Source organism: Apteryx mantelli, chromosome 12 (genome assembly GCF_036417845.1).
Source record: "Apteryx mantelli isolate bAptMan1 chromosome 12, bAptMan1.hap1, whole genome shotgun sequence".
NCBI lineage: Eukaryota > Metazoa > Chordata > Aves > Apterygiformes > Apterygidae > Apteryx > Apteryx mantelli.
The window spans coordinates 9,868,935-9,891,375 of NC_089989.1; the positions used below are offsets into that span (position 1 = coordinate 9,868,935).

Consider the following 22,441-nt stretch of genomic DNA (forward strand, 5'->3'; position numbering starts at 1 on the left):
CACTTTTGATATAAACTGTTGTAAATCCAGGGAGGACCTGGCCTAAAGTAATTTTCTCACTGTATTAGTGTATTACAATGAAAATTAGTAAAGACATTAAAAGTTCATTTCCTATTCAAAGATATGAAGTGACTTGTTCGCAATTCATTTACAATCTTAATGATTGTTAATGATTAGATCGGCTTGCTAATAAGAAAAACCCATGTGCAGTTTAGTTTTCTACTCCCTTTTCACACTAAAACTCATGTCATTATTTTCCACTGCAACTTCCACTTAGAAAAATTTTTTTTTGGTAAAACAGAACGCAAAAAGACTGGAAGTGTATGTTACATTTAGGCAATTACTGTGGATACTGTGGATATTTCAAGAGACAAATCCATAGCTTATTTTTCATTAAGTGCTGGTTAGAATATAAGTTTAATTCTGCTTTCCACTATACAGCAAAGGCTGTTTAGCTGCTTCGTATATCTTCCACTGTTAACACTCATTTAACTCAACTGCTTTCTGCAGCATAAGACGTCAATTTCTGTCCAACTTATTTCCTCAAATTTCTTAAGAATCATCCTTTGGGGCACAATAAAATCTGTCATATTCAGAAAATTTATGAAAACATTTTGTTAAAGGAATTGTGGAGCTTGGATTCAGTAGAAAGTATTCTTGCTCCAGCATCTTGTTCAGGACCTTGGAAAGTGAGCTACTGATTTTTTTTTGTGACCAAATGCTGTTTGAGTCAGAGGAAAAGAAGGAGAACTACATAAGCTTTCTGATCACACATCAAAACTCCTGCTTTTTGTAATGAGTTACAAAACTATAGCAGAAGATTACTGCAGTGCTTGAGGCTGTGACAGAGTAGTTTCTAGATGGGATGCAACAGGAGAGAAAAAAAATTTAAAAAGAGGGAAAAGAAGTAGCTTTGCTTAAAGCATCACTTATGCTGATAGGGAAAACTTTCATTACCCACTGTTTTGTTGGGACATTCATTACCCCTCTGTTGGGGCATTTTTATTCTGAAGATAATGTAAATCAACATTGTTTGAAGACTGTACAGGATCTACACTAATTTATGCAGCAAAAAGTTTGGAATTTTGGCTGTCATAACCAAAGTTAACTTATGTTGCCTCTGAGCTACTCTGCATGTTTAGAGGGCAGAACACCTTTAACTGCTGCTGGACAGTTTTGCAGACATTCAGTTGGTGGATACATTCGCATTTCTGTTGTTGCCAGTCTCCTGGTTTCTGCTCTCTCTGGAGGGTCCTACTATTTGGTGTTTCTCTGACAGAAGAGCAAATTGTTGCTAAAACAGTGAAAGAAGAATACATTTTCTAAAACTGTCTCCTGAACTCTCCAGGTAAAACTGTAATTTAGAATTTAAAGCCTTACACCTTTGGGTTTTTTGCTTTTGCACTGTATAATGATTTGTTTCCTTTATAGAAAAATAAAATTTTAATTCTCTGTCTGCAGATCATAATGGAGTCAGTATGCTCAAACTGTCATTTACTGTCTTGTATTAAAGGCTGTTGAACACTACTTCCAGGTTTGTTGGAATCTGATCTAAAATCCTTGGAGTGTTCAGTTGCAAAAGCCATTGAGCACAAAACAAGCAGATCCCTGTTTACCACATGAATGCAAATCCATTAATAATGAGATTTTTATTTTAATAGCTCCAGTTCCACCAACAGATGGGGAAAAAGTTAAGCTGACAGTAAGCTGAGCTAATGACACCTCATGGTTAAACACTGTGATGTGGAGTTAAGTTTACATTATCACTCTTTGCTGTATTTGTTACATTATCACTCTTTGCTGTATTTGTTTGCGGCACTTCTAAAACTGATGATTCAGGAATTAACTGTATAATAGTGCACAGATATTTCTTTTTTTTCATGGAGAAAACAGTGTAAATATGCAGATCAAAAATATGATATAGATACCATTAGCTGACTGTTTTTGATGTGTATTTGAAAAATGCCTGGCAAACTGTGGTTATTTGTTTCAGATGGATGTGTATATCTAGCATTGGCTTACCTAACCATATCTGCCCAAACAGTTGGGCATCTTGTCTAAACTACTTTTGCATAATCAGTGGAGAAAGACAGATGCCTCTAGGTAGCAGTTCATTTAATCCTATAATGGTTTCCTGGAGGTTCCTGTTTAAGGTTTCCTTTCAAATGGCTATGGTTAGATGAATGAGGTGAGCCTCACTCTCAGAACTTAAAAAAAATGTTTTGTTTATTATTTATATGAGCCTGGGTGTAACATACAATAACATTAAGGGTTTGATTCAAGAAACCATTCCAAGGCAAGACAGGCTGTCACCATGAGGCTAATTTCATCCATGTGTTTAAGTTAAATTTCAGCTAATTCTTCTTCAGTTATACTATACGTTTAATAATATATGCAAGAGATTTAATACAACACTAATAATTGCTTCAGTTTTTACTGATAACAGAAGAAAAAAGTGATGCTTATTTTCCTGCCCATGCCAGTAAAATGGAATGGGGATTTTGTGTGATAGTCACCTCCTTCTAACGTTAATTCAGAAAATACTAAAACCTACTGAAGTTAATGGCAAAATCCTTACTGATTTCTATAAAGACTAACGATGAAATGCTATCCTTTTCTACTGTGCTTTAGCTAGGAGCCCGTAAACTATGGGAAAAAGTGACATTCAAAACATAAGCCATTCAGGTGAGTTTTAGTAACAATTTTTATAGGATTTTTTAAAGCTGACATATGCTATACAATCAAACATGGCGCACACATGCAAATATATACATATGAAATTCAGTATATTATACAGGCCAATATGTATACACGCGTGTACTAAGTGAGCATCTGTGGCTGTGCAAGACTCAGAGATGACAAAAAGGGAAGAAAACGCCAAACCTTTGAAAAGAGTTTCTCTGATACAATTATAAAAACCATTATAGGTCTGTATTCTTTAAACAAGTGCATGTGCTTATGAGTATTCATGCAAGTGGCTCCACCAAAGGAAAAGGGAAGCCCTTCCAAATAAAGCTAAGCATGTGGACAGTTTCACCACTGAAACTAAACACAAAAGTGTAGAAAATATTACCTGTAGCAGTTATTATTATAGTTGTTGTAACTTCCCAGGGCTGTCAAGCACCCCAAGCAGATCGCGTAAGAGAAAAATATCTGTGTACCAGCATCCACCCACACCTGAAGACAAAAAAGAGAGGTTATAAAAGGCCAAGAAGGAACCATCTTTATGAATTCATTAAGTGCAAATTTTGCAGAGGCAACAGGGTAATAGTGTCTGGCAAACGTTTTGTAAGCTACACCAAAAAAAAGGCTGAGAGTTAAATTCTCCTCCCCTTCTCAGTGGTATAAACAAGGAATAACTCAGCTGGTCTTCACCAGTTCAACTAATCTAAGAAGAAAGAGACACAGAATTCCTGGAGAAAAACCTTATCCGGTATAAATTACTTAATGACTTTATTACCACTATAAGGTATAATAATTGCAAGCTAAATAGAACCTTCTGCATATATCTCAAATCACTTGATAATTATTTACTCATATTTAAAAGTTCAGGGTGAGAAAACACTCTAAAGACAAAATATGCCATTCAAAGATAATATACAAATGAAGATGAGCCAGGAAGGGTAAGAGACAAATTAACCAGGGATTTTTTTTTTCCCAGCAGTACCTAATGGCCCCAATTAGGCAGCAGGATGCGGTTGCTCTGGTCACTGTATGATTAAAGAATAACAGTTTTGTAGAGCTTATCAAGTAAGTAGCCTTATAATATTACTGTGGCAATATTTATATTCCAAACTGATCCAAATACCACATTCTAAATCAGAAAGTGAAAAAAAAAGCATGAGCTGACACAATATGATTATTCTCTTTCCAGCAATCTCAGAACATGAATATAACACACAACTTTTTTGGCTCTTTAAAAAATACCCTGGCAAACCAGCTTGTTTCATTAAGCTTGTTTCACTAGAATCTTGGTGTTATTGCTTGATAGCAGAAATGAGTATGTTCTTTTAACTCCTGATCTTGCCATGAGACTGATGTGAGCAATCTACCTACACAGTTGGACTATTATTTCCAGTCCAATAAACTCTAACTCCTGGCTTTCTCAGATAAATGAGCTCTATGAGTTTTTTTTTAAAGCACAGCAACCAAAATGCTTTTCAGAGAAACACTGCATGGCTGATAACCAGAGGCAATAGCTGCAGCCATTAGCTACTGTAAGTTTGACAGGTGAGAGATCAAATTCTACTCAGGTAATGATTTCATGACTATACTAATAATTGTAATCAAATACACATAAATACACGAAGGGGCTATATTTGTTTTACATGTGATCAAGTGAGGCCTTGGTCTCTGGAGTTGCTGAGAGTGTTAGTATTTAGGAATAACGTTAAGAGCACATTTTATTTGCATCAGTGGTTTAAATGGTTTCACTGCTGTCATACTGAATAAGATACAGCTGATTACATCTCAAAGTTTCACCACTTGGTAAGGACAAAACAGCACAGAGAAAGCCTTTTGACAGACAGGCTCTTTAACAAGATTGGAAGCTCCCAAAAAGCTGCAAGTTGCATAGGTCAACTGAAAATGCACAGTCTTCTTAAGCCTAAAGAAAAGCCAGGAAACTGGATCAGCAGATGTAGAATCTGCTATTTCCTTCCATTTCAGTTTTTGCACAACGTATTGTTGCAGAGCGTTGTATGGCACTTAGATGAGCAACAGCCCTTCCTGTTGGCGTATGCCAGCTCCACAGAAGTCTGATTATTCTTGGGACAGCAAGTCCTAGTGGAAATGGGGGCAAAGAGGAATTGTACTCTGAAGTGAGAAACTCCAGGGCTGCTTGAGAAGCGGAGCAGAGAGAACATCCCTCTGGAGGTCCTGTGTACCTTGTTCAAAAAACAGATAAAAATCTGGTCTTAAGTGATATAATTTCCTTCAAAGAAAATAAGTCTCTTCTAAAGACAGTGACATCTAACAGTGAATCAACATGAAAATAATGCTGAATACTTTCAGTGGAACATATTCTGTAAGCAAGTGTTCACATATTCTATAAAAGTTGAACCAGACTGAAGAATCCTGTGTTTTTGTTGCACTATATTACATCAAACTAGAAATTCTACCAAAACTCATGGCTACTGTTTAAAAAGGAAGGAGGAGGTAATTTTAAATACTGAATGGAATGACAGAATCAGGGCAGGTTCTTTTGGATTGTAGGGTCAGAGAACCAATGACATTTAATTTGTTATGACCATTCGTTTTTCAATTTTAGGTTTGAAATATTTCTGAAATGGCAAAAACACGTACATCTGATCAAGGAAGTGGCAAATAGTGAAATGAACTTAGAAATCACACGTAGTCTTTTGATAGGTGGGTAAATATGAGGGATGGACTAACCCCGTCCTATTTTGTCACAAGCCTGGATATGTTAACATTTTAAGGGCAAGCACTTGGTATTACAGCTCACTTCTTCAAACTCTTGCCCCAACAGCTAGTGACCATTAGACATATTCGATATCAGACGGCGGTGCTCATTAATAATGAGAGAGTTTGTTGAGGTACATGAACTGTTAGGTAATCTTAGTCCTATCCAGCCTTAGTCATTCATAAACAGTACCACAGAGAAATTCCCCCCCCCCCCCCAAATATACTTTTGCAGGATAAAAATGGCTCCTTGTCGACACCACTCAAAAATCCAGGCACCATCCATCTGGCTTATGGCAACAAAATCATTATAAATTATTTCTGAAGGTGCTGAATCACTGCACTGCAATATCTGGGTAACCTTGCAATGTCTGGCTTAGACTAAAAGTTGTAACATTTTCCAAGTACATGGAATGAATGTAGCAGGATTCCACAGAACAATGAAATTCTGAAGGACAGAGACAAAGAAAACACTGCCAATAAACTGAAAACCAAGGATTCTGGAGCCAGCAGTTGGTGAAAGGCCTGAACAAAAGCAGTAAGCTTTTTCTGGGCTTGATGTATTTCTGGCATGAGGAAATTTCAGAGGAAAAGACCTGCACCAGAGAACATCCTGTTCATACTTTGTATGCTTTATACCTTGCAAATCCTTTGGTTAGTGATATTTAAGTCAATTCAATAATACGCATTCATAGATTTGGGAGTGGAAAATGTTTTATAGTCTTCTACTAGCTCCCGCTTTAACAGACGGAATTAACTGTTTCTTCCTACTTTTCTTCACCTCATATTTAAAATGCTTCCACACCAAAACAAGATGAAAATTCAAGCTCAAACTCTTTACTATATCCCAATATCTAAAAAATCCAAATGCCAAAGAGCAGAACCTTTATATCTACTGTGCTCACATTTTGCACCCAAGTTACAGCCATTTTCTGGACACCCAAGGCCTAGTGCCACGTTAGCAGCAGTATGGGCAAAGCAGAAGAATGCAAAAGCCAGCTCAGAATACAGCAGCACAGCTATTGCTCTGATTCCTGTACAGAAATAATTCTTGCTGGCTGACGGATGGGAAGAAGAGACTGTTCAATGAGTCCATGCAATGAAGGCCCACTCCCAGAGGGAGGAGGCAAAGCCAAGAAGCCTCAACAGTATGGCACAGCCTGCTTTCTCCAGGTAGGAATGAGGCATGGCAGTGAGAAGTAGTAAGCCTCTCCACCTTCCCTTCTCCGATTGGGAAGGGGAACAGAAGAGCTCTGCCTGTTCTCTGCTCCCCAGTTTGAGGCTTTCCCAAGCTTCATGTTATTCTACAGCTTTCCTGATTCACAGCATAAGCTCACAAGCAGTGGTCTTGGTTGTGCCCTGCCGATAACTAATTCATGTAGGAACAAACATGATTCCACAAAACAGAATAAAGGAGAATATTTCACTGAAAACAGATTGCAAAGTCCAGCTCTCAGAAGCTAGGAATACCTGAAAATTAAGTCTGCCTGCATAACCTTAATTTGACCTTCTTGTGTGTAGGTCTAGGAGACAGTCTTCATTTACATGATTATAATACTACCCTAGTCTCTGCCCAAAGAGATGAATCAAGCTAATATAATGGAGGATACTGTTGTCTGGAGGATCCCTTGCCTCTTTTGTTGCCATAATTGTAGTGCATGTAATGAATGAAGAAGGATAAAAAAGGAAAAAGGAGGATGTGCTGTAGTTAAGACAACTGAATGTGGCTCTGGAGAATTAAGATTCTTTTTGTGTCTCTGCCACAAAGTTCCTATGTGACATTATGTCTATAAATCACTTAAACCAGCCTTTTCACAGCTGTTCATTAACTGGATAGTCCTCATTTAATGGGTGTCCAAACTGAAGCACAAAATCACTGAGAATTCAGTATCGCAGCTAAGGTGAATGAAATCAACATCTTGAATACGTAAAGAACCACAGAGTTTAAAAAGCCAAGTTCTACAAATTTCAAATTGAAAATCCCCAAATGAGTGGCAACTTCTCATTTTAGTCTTACTTTATATCTCTTTATATCAGTAAGATGGGGTCATGCCATACACTGAAAAAAATGTTTATGAAGCACCTGGACAGTACAGAAGTAAATCACATATAAAGAAAGGCTGAGCCATTTTTTGTGATGATCAAGGTCTGAATGATATGCAGTATATTTATACAGACAAGCAATGAACAAGAAAGATAAAACAAAATATTCCATAACTCTTCTGAAAGGAGTTTAGTCAATCCTGTACTCAAATAAAGCAGAGACCCTAGGGAAAACCTGTTAAGTGATCACATTATTTATTTAGTTCCATAATTCATGGAATAAACATGAACGTTGCTCATCTTAAGGTCTACCATTAGACTCCAGTCCTTTCTCTAACTTTGGGCCTTTCTTTTACTTTTCATAGTCTCTGTATATAATTTCTGTAATTTTGTACTTAGATATAAGTACACAGTTTTGACTGTGTACTGACATCTAGGTCATGCAATAGAATTGCTGCTGCCACTTCTCAATACATACCACTACTTTAAAAGAAACGTGCAGTACATATTGTGACAGCATCATGTGTAACAAGTTCTAATAAGTCAAAATGATAGGGTAAGTTACAGTCATTGGAATTCCCTGCTAAAAAAGGAACCCTTATTTCTAAATATCTATCCCCTCCTTAGATGGAATCTAACATTAGTACTCGCTGTTAGTCACCACACTGAACCATGGAAAAGGCCTTTTTTTTCTACATCCAAGGAGCTCTTGATGTTTTCCTAACTTCCGCTACAAGTTTCTTTTTCTGCTCCCTCTGCTACGTTCTTGTGAAACTTTCGTGTTCATGCGAAGAGGAGAGCAAGTCTTACTCTACTAAATATCCACGAAGTAGCTTGCTGCCTGTGTGCACAGTATTTTGGTGACAGACACGAACCTGCCCTGCCCATCCTTCCAGGGCGTGGGATGCATAGGAATCCTAAACCAAACATGATGATGAATCCAAGCCAATAAATCTTCCTGAGAGATACAGCAAATTGGTCAGCATAACTGTCTGACATCCAGACAAAGCTGATTTGCCTCCAGCAGGCTCATAGTGCAGACAGAGTGAGCTCCTAACTGCTTCAGAGCACAAGTCAATGTGAACTCATGTCTTTCCAAAAGAGTCTGTATAGATATGTCGATGTTATCTATGCTAAGAAAGGGAAACCTCAGAGATCAGGATCTATGGGGATTCCTGCAGCAGTGGCAAACCTGCTCTCAGGAAAGAGCCCTTGCCACGCTTAGCCTGTATCATTTTCATGTATTAAATCCCAGTGAGAATGTTTTTCACCACTTAAGACCAGAACTCATCCTAAAGTACTTTTCTGCTCATAACGCAAGGCAAACCCTACTGAGCAGTTATTGTGGAATCCTCCTGTGGCTGCATGAAACACTGGCATTCCCACAAGCTGTTAGAGTAATGACATACAGCTGAATGCAACCTGGAATGTGTAAAATTATTTCACACCTGGGGAACATGGAGCAGTCAGGTTATTAATTTCAGTCTGATCCTACTAAATAGCACGTGGTTAAAAAAAGAATTAGTATATGGTTACTTGGAGAGCTTCATTTCACACCTCAGCTGAGAAGCTATCCCTGAAATTTCACTGTTCTGCCTCATTTTGGATGGCTCTTTATTTGCATGTTAGTCTGTAGGAAAAGGTAGACTACACCTACAATGCAGGATAAGGACACTCTCAGCAGAGGTGGCCAGAGTTTTTTAAAAAAGTGATTCTCAGAAATTATGTTCATGTCAGGTTATGTGTACAAACCCAGTCATCTCACATGCACTACTGGCTCAGCGTCTGGGCCCTGGGGGAAGAAAGGAACTATCAGCCTCGCTTGCACTGCGTCTCTCAGGGAGGGTCTAGTCTGCAGGCAGGGCAGACAATCTCTTGGAACAAACACCAGTTTTTGGTTTAATTTTCTATTCTGATCAATGGCAAAAATGGCGAAACTAACCAAAAGAGAATATGATTTTTTATAAATTGCCCAGTGCAGCATTAAATCAACTCAACCACTTCCTATACTTATTCCCTGTTCAAATATCTGTCTCTGCCCTCAGTGCTTTGGAGCTGGTTATGTGTGTTTCCGTATGCCCTCACAAGCATTCTGCACATGGTAACAGTACCCTACTCACTGTTGATTCACATACTATGATTGCAAGGTGAGTTTTTTTTCTCTGCTTCTTCAAGCCAACAGATGAGCATGACCACTGCGTAACACTAGTGCTGTTGTCACTGCAGCAGGAAGTAGGAAAGACCCTGGAGAGGCCTGAAAGATAGGACAGAATTTACACCAAAAAAAACACAGAAAAGCTCAAAAGAGCAGGCCTTGTTTAGCTGAGGAAGTATATGCCTACTTACACGCAAAGAGCATTAGCAGGAATGAATAAAGCTGCTGCAGAGTTAGGCTCCCAGTTTTATACTGAACAGGAAAAATGCTATTGTCAATGTCATTACAACAGACTCCAACTTCAGAGCTGCATCTAAACTGTCGCAGGACGGGTGTCATGATTTCCTCCTGATGTTACGACAGTCTGAACTCCCAGAATTAACAAGGATGTTGAAGTAGGATGTTCAACTTCAGCATCCACGTGATCCATTTCTTCCATGCAATGATGAAATACTATAAAGATTTTTCCATTAAATAAAATGGGTATATTTTTTGTCTGTCTTTCCACAGTTAACAGTCAGATCTTTTAGAAGTGAAAAAAATGTAAGGCCTGCTAATATTTGTACACACACTTAAGTTTGTCTCCTTGAGTATTTCTATCAAAAGCAAGGGAAATAAGTTCACATTGGAATCCGAGCACTGGCTGAAATATGTATCCCAGTAAGTTAATAAATATGCACAATTTTTTTCATTCTTAACAGTGAGACTGAAAACCCACTTCAGCTGCAATACTCAAAGCATTCTTAACTATAGAGTGTTTAACGATGATTCCATAATAAGGCACTCTGTCTGAGAATATGGAAAATCTTATAGGCCAGTTAAAGGCTGAACTCATTCTACAAAACGTGTTCCAAATGCTGAAAGCCATGGCAATGCTACCTCTTAGATGAACTTTCCATGATGCTAGAAAACCAAGAAGTATGCTACTGATGGAAGTGTGCCTACTCAATTTAGGCTAACATGCAACTATAAAAATCATTCCCAGTGCTTTACTTAAATTGCCATTTATTACATTCCTCTGCTATGCTTTACAGTATGTAAAGTATGTACACTATGACATATACCTATATGTATATATCCTCTTAGACAAAATTATAAAACAGGCAGTAGTGGATGAGCATTTTACCACTGATTTTATTCAAATTAAAGCAGTTTTTGTGGCTTTTTCATTATGAACAACGTTCATCTAAATTACAAACTATCACCATTTTGGCAAGGAGTAGCATAATTGGCAATAGTAGGAGAGAGCACCAGGATGTGGAAGGAATTCAACAACTATACTTCTGTGGTTTTTTTTTTAATAAGACACCTCCTACGCTCCTCAAATTCTAACGAAGATCAAGAATGTCATACATTCACATCACACCCCACCAAAAAAGAAGATTCCTTTCAGACATTTTACGTTTCAATGCAGAAAGCTTTGTCAAATGGATGGAGAAGAGAAGAATGCAGAAGCACCTACAGCTGTTCTGATGGCCACACTGAGCTAGAACGCACAGTGGTTTTCAGATTACGTTGCAAAAAGTGCTAGAAAAGTTGTTCTCTGGACAGTTTCACTGACATCAGCTGACATGTCTGTTCAAAGGCATGAATAAGAGAACTCAACCAATTTTCATTTATTCTCTAGTCACTCTGTCATAATCAACTGAAATTTTTTCTTCAATTGCAGCTAACACACTAAAATCAACAGAAATTCTGTGCTATGCAACCACACAAAATAAAAACAGATTTCGGTTCAAAGTACTGCTCTATTCTCAAAAACAAACCGAAAGGTTTGTTTGCTTAGAAGGCATTCAAAGTGAGTAAATCCATTCCTTGTATGCATTCTGCTCTTCTTCTGACTACCAGTACACTGATAATATATCTTATTCCTGCGAATCCGGCAGATCAAATCTAATAGGGAAGAATAAACTTCATTATTTTCCTACATAATCAACACAGTTATTGTAACTGCATAGGTCCTCATGGATGACTATATAAGAGAAAAAAAGACTGATTTTCTGATTCTGGTATATGTTCAGTTTTAAACAAACCACAAACATTTTTAATGAAGTTAATTAAAAAGACACATTTCTTCTAATTAGAAATTTAACAAAAAGATACTGCACAATATTAAACTACTTAAAACCAGGGGTCACAATGAAAAGCATTTTGCTGACTAGGAAAAGAGTCTCCTGCTTGAAATGGAGATCTTCAAGCCATCAGGGAGCAAAATAGGCTGTTGCAACTCAATTTTAAAGTCACTTTTCTGAGTAGAATATTACTTTATTTAAAGGCATTGGTTGAAGCCTCTGAGAATGTATATGACAACCTTCATGGTAAACCATTTTGAATGCCACTGCCTCAACAAACAAGAAACATCAAATATACTTCTAACAGTAGTTCAATATACTTTTGATGTATTCCATTAAGTCTACTCCTGTAAGAGAAAACTTGCAATGTGTGTAAGTTTATCAAAACAAAATGTATTGAACCTAAGGCAAAGTAACTCAGAAACTACTGGATGTAACTCAAAGACTCCTGAAAATACGTCTGATTCCATGCTACATGAAAATGGCAACTGTTCATTCAGGCACTCAGTGATAGAAAAGAAAGTTTAGCATGATGTTTTATAGGTGAAACACAAATCCCCAGGCATACCCAGATGCCAGGAATGCTACTAAAACAGTTCTCAATTACATCCACGCAGCCTCAGTCAACTCAAAAGAACTGCGGCTAAGGGCAAAGCTGGGGTCCCCACGTTCAGAAAAGTAAAGAAACTGCTGGATCCAAGCACTCTGGCAGCAACTGTGTTACTTAAAGTAAATAGTCTCTTTAGCCCCTGCCCCCTGTCCCCAAATGCCCTCTTGGAAAAAAAAAGTCTTGTTAGTCTTTTAACTTAATGGGAAATGTCATTAAATGGAAAACCAAACCAAAACAAAATATGAACTGTGTATTGTGGAGAAGCAGCAGCAAAAATGTTGAGTCTTGGATACAGGACTTGGTTTGTTTCTGAAGTTTACTACCCAGCGTTTTTTAAACAACACAGCTTCTGAAAGCACAGCCTTCATTAGAGCAGGAAAACACAACTTAAACGGCCAGGCAGAAAATGGCTGAATTAAGCTCTTTTTTCCCCCTCTTTTTAATGGTAGTGATTCTCAAAAGATTAAAAGTAGGTTAGGAGAACAATAAAACAGCTATGTTTCTAGTGTCTACCTGACAACAGCTTTTGTAGAAGTGAATAATTACATGAAAATCACTTCCTTTCCACCTCTCTCTGGGATTTCTGTGGGTTGCTAGGCAGTCTCTCTCCTACCTTCTGCTAATGTTACTTACAGACACGATGAATACAGTATATTCATTATGAGAATGGTGAGCTGAGGGGGAGAAGGACCTAAATACTTGAAGTTTTGTTTATTCATTGCTGCCTTTGGAGACCAACACTATAGCTCAGATTACTTTACACATATTTAAATGCTAATTTGCCCAGGCATGATTGCTAGCCAAGTACCACCCTATTAAAATGGAACAGAACCTTTCTCAATAGAGAAGTCACACTAGTAGTATGTTTCTGTGTTGCCAACTAATGTTGAAAGTCAGGTGCTGGAGCAAGGGATACTGAGGTCCTTTATAGGACTTACAGGAAGACCTCTTCCCTCACTCTGACTGCTTTTGATGACTGAAACGATGTTTGTTATAAGACTGGTTTACTTTCCTGAACTCCTTAAACCAAGACTTAGGAGATGTCTTGATTGTCTTGGCATGATCCCCAAACTAGCACTACCAAAATACTGTCATACTTTTCTGTTTGTATAATCATAAGTGCACACATATGGCTTGGGGTGTATGCTCATTAAAAAACCTCCAAACATTATCTAAAATCACTCTTCTCTAGAAACTGCTAGCTGAGATAACTAGGGTCTTGAATGCTTGTTTTAGATAGCAGGTGTGTGTGTGGCTGTAGGAAGGGCAATGAACCAAAACTGGATCTACTGACATCAAGTGCAAGACTCTGTGGGCTTTTGAAAATGGTCTCTGGGTCCAAACTCTGATTTCAGGCTTCTGAGCTTGCAATTCACTTTGAATATGGATTTGCCAGTTGACGTCCTCAATGTTATCTCACTCAGCGGGATACAGGAAGGAGACAGGAGGCTTTGGATTCTGTTCCTAGAATCAGCACACCTTGAGGGTAGGATTCAAATACACAAGCTAGCACCCCAGCAAAGAGAAATCCCAGCCTGGCAATAGCCAAAGTGCTAAACAGAATGCAAATGTTTACATCAAGTCATTTACTAATTGTCTCCTTAACTTGGATAATTACTGAGGACAGCTAGCAGCACAGACCACACCCCCCACATATCTACACAATTCTTCCAAATTTAACACCATTACAAAACCAAGTAACAACCCCCAACTGTAAATCTGTTATTTCATTAAATTACAATACAATGAACTAATTTCTTAAAATTTAAATTAAAAAAAAAAAAAAATACCCATGCCCCCAAAGGTACAAGGATCAAATATATGCAATGCTGGCATGCCTGTTTGTCTACTTTCATTTTCAATCCTTGTATTATCTCCTTTTTTAATTAGCATCTCAGACATCAAGACGGCTCTAAATTCCAGGACATTCAGTAGATATGTGACTTCAGTTTTCAGCAGGGGTAGACCTGAAAGCCTGCCTTTTCTGCAAGCGTTGTCACCGCAAAGACACCTTGCAGAGCTGGAGGCTCAGAAGAATGCCTGGGCCACTACAGAGAAGTGGCAAAGCATGTGAGAGCGTGCTCAAAGGTCTGGATGGGCACGGTGTCTTTGCATCCTCAGCTTCACTCAGAAACAGCAATGCCTAAGGGCAGTTTTGCCTGCAAGTGATGACTCTGTATTTTTGCCAAAAAAGTGCCCTTTTGGATTCCGTTTTTCAGAGATTTAGATAGTCACCAAGTTACATCATAATGAGCAATGAAAGGTGTATTAAATAGCATTGTTAAAACATAACACTTTGGAGATGCTTTCTCCAGTTGGTATTTCAATGGCTATTAGTTATTTTGTCCTGATCATCCAAGACTTTTAAAAGTATGAAAGGAATAACAGAATGCTAGCTGATATTACTTGTTAAAGAATTTACTTTGATTCAATAGTACCAGCCTATCCTCTGCCTTATTTGATTTCTTCTGTGCCGAAATACAAAATTGCAGGAATAACTTTCATTCGACTTTGCCCATATTTAATTAAAAACATACAATAAGAACATAACAAAAGAACAAATGCCTAGCCAAGACTATCTTCAACTGACAGTCAATACTAACATTTCAACTTTGTCCAAGGCAAAAATCATATCCACAGAGGTATTTATGAGTCCAAGAATTTCTCTGAATTGTCTTTATAAGACTTCCCTGTTTTTGTTTACAGCCAATAGTCTTAACAGCTGCCTAGAATGCATGTAAGGAGTTATCTCATAATATGGAATTTTCTCTCCAAATGAATACCAACTTTCCATTATTTTGGGGACATAATGTAAAGAGATGACTGACAGTAGAAAATCCACAGGAACCTTCACAAGATATTACTTGGATAAAAGCATTTATGTCCTTTTGATGAACAAGATTTCTGGGGAAAAAAAGGTCACTGTGTAGCTGGAATGTACTTGTGTGTCTGAGTGTATAAAGTGAAACTTGTTTTTTGTAGATTAGTAGCTTAAATTCAGGAATCTGGCAAACTGAAAAACTTTAAAGAAAAAGGTGTTGATAAGAGGCAAAAATATCATTAAGCCTGAACACTTGAGCAGCATCCATTTTTACCCTGAGATTCATTACTTATAACTGCATACCAAATGTTTATAGAGTTCAGATGAGCAGGAACGGTCTGAAGCATTCTTCTGTGACAAAGCTGAGTTAGTTTTTTTCTATATTCATTCATGACCAAGTATTCAACTGATCTACTTTGACAGGCAACTGACCTTAGTGAGACATTTTTCCTGCCAGCCTTAAGCAACCTTAAAAAAGTACAGCATCTGTCTTCTTTCATTCAGGCCTTTGTTACAGATATTTTTTTTTTTTGCTTATCTTGTTTATTTGGTAAGAATACTATTTGGGCTGGAAAAGGTTAAAGGGACCAAAGGTCACATGCAGTTGAAAACCATTATGTATTTATACCCAAAGCACACTATGAGCAACCACTTTGTTTTGCTTTCTTTCTTCCACCAACCATTTCCAAAATGGACATGCTGCATAGATGGCAACCATGCCCAGGGCCTTCCTTCACTCCAGTTTTCTCTGCAGAAGCTCTTCAGGAAAACTCCCTTTATCGAATGGTATCTCAGTGCCTTCATGATAACCAGAGGGCCACCTTTCTACTGAAAGCTCTAGCTTATTGAAAATTGTTCAGCAATCTGGAATTGTAAAGTCATAGACTGCAAGAGTATCCATATATTCCAGTTGTGCTGCAGATATACTTCTTTGGTAGCACACCTTAGAAGCATAGGAATTTTGCCTTCTCATACAGTTGTACTATATAATGCTGCAGCCATCTGGCAATAGAAGTTGTTAAATTTTTTTTTCCTTTTGTGCATGATACGAAAAAGCACAGAAATAGCAATAGACTTTCCGTCTCTTTTCACATACAGAGTTACTTTCAGTGTCCTGAAGACCCCAGACTTTACCAGGTATTTTTGAAGGCAAGTTTGGGGGTTGTCCAGAGACGAGCTTAGTATCATTTCCTGTAGATGATAAAAGCAGATGCTCAATTTTTTTCTAAATAAATGTAGGAATCACAGGTACCTCATTTCTAAAATGAAGGTGTTGATTAGTGTTCCTCTTTACTGAAACACACTCACCTCTCAGAATAAGGTATTTGGCTGCTTGCACATGCACATACACACACACTGCAATGCCTATGGATAGGCAGCAGAGTTTCAGTATACTTGCGCTCAGTTATGTTGAGGGATTGATGAGAGGTCACCCTGACTGAATTCTGGAGTATTCTTAATCCTCAACAAAATGTTTTAAGATCTTTTCTCTTCAGACATGGTTTCCGTTTGTTTAGCACTTGCCAGAAAGTGGGAGTCTGGTGCTGGTTTGTTTTTTAGGTTTGGGGTGAAGGGGTGGGTGGGGATGGCAAACATGTTAGGAATGCATATCCTCTCATCCAAATGGTTTTTAGAGATCCTTGACAATAATATCAGAATGACAGAACAGATCTCTGACAGGTTTTTTTTTATTTATTCTTGGTCCTCTCTTAAGATTCTCTGTATTGACTTTGGAGGAACACTGGAGATATTAAAAACAGAGTATTCAGCCATGATGGCAATACTTTAAAAAAGGATATCTATTTTGGTGATTAATCATTATTCAAACAATTCGTTTCATTCAGAAATTAAGAGAAAACTATATTTTAAAATGTTAATTAATCTAACTTCTTAGAAAAACATAATTCGAGATCTTTTTAAGCAATCGTCTTACAAATACTTAGATTAGAAATTGTGTGTGTAGCACAGTGTCTAAAAAAACAGAGTTTGAAACAGAAGTAAAGTTATAGAAGGATGAAGATGATATTATCTTAAATCTATCTGTTTAATAAATCAGCCTCAACCTAATATTAAATTCAGTTTTCCACAAAGGGATTTCTATCTATTTCTTCAATTCAGACACTGCCCAAGTACCTAATGACAAATGATAAACTGATACATAAACTCTGACTAAAGCAAGTTTGACTAGGTAGTAAAATGATGCATCTTTTATATGTGATATGACTTAAAGAATTTTTGCTGTAGAATCCTGATCCAAAGGGTTCAGGTTTATTGAATGAATTAACTTAATGATGTATTATTCATGTCCAGTAACAACTAGAACACATTTCAAATATTACTAAAAATAATTTTGACATAATCATATTGAACTACATATGAATAATTTATTTAAATAAAAAAGAGGATAACTTCTTTGAAGAAAGTATTTCCTCATCTTTGAATACCATATTAAGAGACAATAAGACTTTTTGCTTTGTGTGAACCACCACCTCAAAGACAGACAGACTGTGAAATCTCAAAGATAAATTTCAAATTAAACCATACTTATTTAGGCAGAAGTAGAACACTCATGGCACTAAGAAACATGGCTGTAGCATATTTGAGACCTGTTCTGCTTTAAATGTTTCTTTATTAAACTTTCCCACAAAAAGTTCATGCAATGTGGCTGCATAATATAGTGACTACTAGTTTGTTAAGCAGCCTCACAATAGCATAAAATTAGAAAAAAGACTGGCCATATGCGGACTACAAATACTCTGCCCATACAAGGGGGATGGTATACTGAAGGGCTGAATCTAGCTGCGCTGTGAACGGAGAAGCTGTGCAGACATGGCCAAACTGGAACAAAAACCAAATGCTGCTATGTGGAGCAAGTAAGAGGGAGGCTTCCTCTCCCTGCCCAGGAAATCTGTGCTTAATATGATGCTGGCAAGATACTCCTACATTGGATTCAGTTTATGTTAGCAAAACAGAACTTCTATCTGTAGTACAAACCATTCCCACCATCTAAAATAAGCTGTCACAGCAAAACTACAGTTTTTCTGGAAAAGCTCTCATTACACTGGAGGCTTTTGTCAGGATTTTTCTGTCAGTCAAGAGTCCTGCTCCTTCAAATCAGTTATTAATACAGATATGATTGCAAAGTCGGTTTGCCACCTAGATTAAGGGCCTAATGAGGGTGTTAATTTTAATTTAAGATTGTATTCTCCTGAGCTTTGTTACAGCTAATGGAGAGAGACTGATCTCCCCAGAAAGTGATTCAGTCCTTACGTGGGATAAATTACCCTCTAGAGAAACCTATTTTCCCCCTATTGCTTATATTTGGATCTTAAGGCACTGCATTAAGGTTCCTCAGTAGGGACCTAAAATCAAATGACGTGAACACTCTGCTCTTCAGAAGTCCCTAGTGATTCCCAATGGGACCTGTGCATAACAGGACTGAAGATCCTAAGCCTCTTAGACTCTTGAAGATTCTGCTCTAATTGTGTATTTCACCTCTAATATCTTTTAATATCCATTTTGCAATGTGAAAATTTCCCTTTTTTAAGGAAATCTTAGTTAGTGCTAAAAAAGACAAATGATCTGAAATTCAGAGGAAAAGAAAAGTACTTTACCTCACTAGTGAATGCTTTCAAATTTTACAGCTCATTTTAAACAGGTAAAACTTCTGCAATGTTAGGGCACAAAATTTAACAGAAAATCTCCCATTGACTTCCATGGGCCAAGATTTTGCCCTGCTACTTTTATAGAATTAGTATTTGTAAAAAAGGAAATGCAACTAAAAGGCTTATCTGTTTTTTGGTTTGGCTGGGGTTTTTTTACTTGCAGAAATATTTCTCAGGCCAAAGTTCAAAATATGTGAAGAGTTAATGTGTATTCTACTATTCTAATGGAGCATTTGGCAAACTTTGTGATGGAAGACATTAAGCAAAGTAAAATGAAAAAAAAATTAGTCACTCCTCAGATTATAAAGAATTTGAAATTGGGCTAGGTTGGAAAAATCAAACTTAGCATGGTAATGATTCTCATCCAAATAGAAAAATACTCTCAGGAACCTATTCAAAAATTCTAAGCAGTAAATGAAAGTTTGCACCAGAAAAGCTTATCTATGTTCACTGTGTCATTGTTCACTTCAGAAATCCCTTTCACAATCCAAAAGATTTTCCTGGCTGCAGATATTTTGCAGGAAGCACCCTAACAGCAGTACTTGGATATTAGGACAATTCTAGTGAATATAAAATCTATGCTGTGATAAAATAAGTGTATACAGAGATAGAGATTCTGCCCTTGTATACATTAATGCAAAGAGAAGTTCCATGTTTACATCACTGAAACACCTGATCAAGTCTGATCTGAGAGATCAGACCTAGTATTTAATGCTTACCCCAGATCTTAATTCTGTCTTTGCATATACACATAAAGATCCCATTAACTCCTCATGAAAGACAGGTTGTCTTTGACTGGAAAGTCTGTGTCAGTGGACACACGAAAGTGTTTTGGCCGCATGTGCCAATACTGTATTTTTTTTTACTAGGTTTATCGGGGTCTAATAACCCTACATCCTTAGTTAGGGTAGGGTGCGCAGAGATTGACAGGCACTGATGTGCAAGGACAGGGAAAGAGCAGACAGACTGGAAACAGCTCTGTTTAAAAATGTGCTCTTTGTTTTTATATTTTTTCTTGTTTGTTTGTTCTTGCTTTTTCTACAGTAGGATAACTCTGTGAAATAGGAAACAACAGCACCAGCCTTATAGGCTGATTGGGGCCATCAGTGCACTAAAGGCTTGATTCACACTTTCTCAGATTACATCAAATGAGATTACTGCCTGCCTTCTCCTGTGTGTGGGGAGATGACAGTGAGTCTCAGTGATCTTTTTTATGTTTGTAGTTTCTACTCACAGGACCTCCTTTTTCGGTGACTGCAGTCAGTAAGCGATTCTAAGAAACGATCTGTCTCTATTGACTCTGCATGGAAAGCAGAGAGGGCGGCAGTCATAAGAGCATAGCTTTGTAACCCACAGCATTGCCTTTCTCCAGCCACTGCCAAAAGCACAAAAGCCCAAAGGCAAGGCAAGCAAAAGCTTACAGTGTTGATTTGCCCAGAGGTAAAGAACATATTTCCCCTTTCAGACTGCATCGGCATACTGCCGAGGGTGGGCACCTCACCACTGGCTTCTGGCCCAGCTGCTGGAATTGTGCCACTGGCAGCTGCATTTCAAAAATTAAGAAACTTCTCAAGTTTCCAAAGCATTACCAGTGTAAAATTCATCTCTCTCTTCTTCCACAGCCTGTTTCTTTTCTATATTTGGCATTGAAATATAACAGAAACTGCTGGTAAAGCTCAGAAAATGCAGAAAAGATAAACCCCAACCAAGACAGACCATTAATCCTAAAATTTTTGGAAGTGGTGACCACCATGTGGATGAAGGTGATCCAAGTCATAAGTCTATTTTGATTTTCAAAAGGATTTTGGAAAAATCTGTCACCAAAAGCTCTTTAGGAATCTAAGCATCTATGGTATAAGAAAGAAAATGCTTGCTGGATAAATAATTGATTAAAAGATAGGAAACTCAGGACAAGAATAAACCAATACTTTTTACAAGTGACCTCTGCTGTTCAGTTTCTTGACAAGTCAGTGAGAAAGAGAGGTGACACTAAGTTACCCAGACTAGCAAGGATGATGGCTAATTGTCATGATGGCTCTTATGAGATGGAGTGACTAGAAAATCAAATGGCAGAAAAATTTGATGTTCAAACATTTAAAGTATTATACATGAGAAAAAGCAATTCTGATTTGACATATGAAATGGGCTCTTAGCTGAGAATTATGATTTGGAAGCAGGTATCCTCAGGTCATGTTAGATAGTTCCAACAGTGTCAGCAACGGTCAAAAAAGCAAAGTGAATTATAGGCATTATTCAGGAAGGAACAGAAAAGAAAACAGAGAATGAATGAATCCATAGTTTGCCCACACACTGAATACTTCATGTAGTTCTCACTGTAGTCATATAACAAATATACAATAGCATTGGAAAGGGTTAAGAGAAAGGCAACACAGATAACCAAAAACAGCTTTGTATTTTAGATAAGGAATAACTCCAGGCACCAGTACCAGCTGGGGGACAACCAAGTTTGAAGCAGCTTTGCAGATAAGGACCTAGTGGACAACTATTTGATCATGGGCCAGCAACGCGCTCTTGTGGCAAAGATGGCCAACAGAATCCTGGGCTGCGCTGGAAGAGCATTGCCAGCAGGTTGAGGGAGGTGATCCTACCTCTCTGCTCAGCACTGGTGAGACCACACCTGGAGTGCTGTGCCCAGTGCTGGGCTCCCTAGCACAAGAGAGACATGGAGATACTGGAGCGAGTCCAGTGAAAGCCCATGAACATGGCTAAATGACTGGAGCATCTGAAATACAAGGAGAGGCTGAGAGAGCTGGGGAAGAGAAGGCTCAGGGAGGGGGGGAGGATCTTATCAGTGTGTATAAATACCTGATGGAAGGCAATAAAGAAGACAGAGCCAGACTCTTCTCAGTGGTGCCCAGTGACAGGACAAGAAGCAATGGGCACATTATTTTTTGTTCAAATAAACATGTTCTGACTAGCTGGCATATGCTTCATCTTATTTTACAATAGGGACACAAGGAGACTGCATCTGCAGGAAGGAAATCCCAGGACAGTAGAGATGGATAGAAATTCTCCAGCAGAACCATTCTGGAACTGGAGGTTGCATGTTGCATGTTTAATGCTCCACAGTTTATCTATCTATAATGAATTTACCTCATCCCTATTGAGTAAATTTATGTTTTTGGTCTCCACAGCATCCCCTAGCACTGAGTTCCACCATTTAATTATTCATTGTGTGAAACAGTACATTCTTTTGTATGCTTTTTTAAAACCCACTACATCTCCATTTTGACAGACTTTGCCAAATCCAAGGCAGGGTTCCAGCAGGACCTTCTGAATTACTGGCTGACTGCCACACAACCAGGGCATGGTGCCTTGGCTACAGAACTAGGAGGGCCATGCTCCAGTTTCAGGTCTGACAGTGTGCAATGCTTTCGCACAAAAATAATAGTGACTATTTGCTGTATTCTGCCATGCAGGGCTACCATTGTTATTTAATGAACAGTTGAATCTTCTAAGGAACACCACGAACGTGACACAGTCCCTGAAAAGCCAAAACTGTGGCCCAGATGCCAGCTAATATCTATTGAGCATTTCTACTACAATTTATTAAAAGAAAAAAATTATTTATTGCCTAAAGACCCAAAGGAAAAGTGAAAAATGTTGAAAAAGATAATCAAAAGCAAATACATC

General features: G+C 38.0%; 1 protein-coding gene across 1 annotated transcript in view; it reads right to left on the reverse strand.

Annotated features, from left to right (window-relative positions):
- The window catches only part of SLC6A11 (solute carrier family 6 member 11), a 106,695-nt gene that overhangs the window by 15,524 nt on the left and 68,730 nt on the right, over nt 1–22,441 (reverse strand). The window contains exon 7 of the mRNA XM_013945272.2: nt 3,074–3,177. Within this exon, the coding sequence (XP_013800726.1) occupies nt 3,074–3,177 (104 nt within the window). The remainder of the gene's footprint in view (nt 1–3,073; nt 3,178–22,441) is intronic.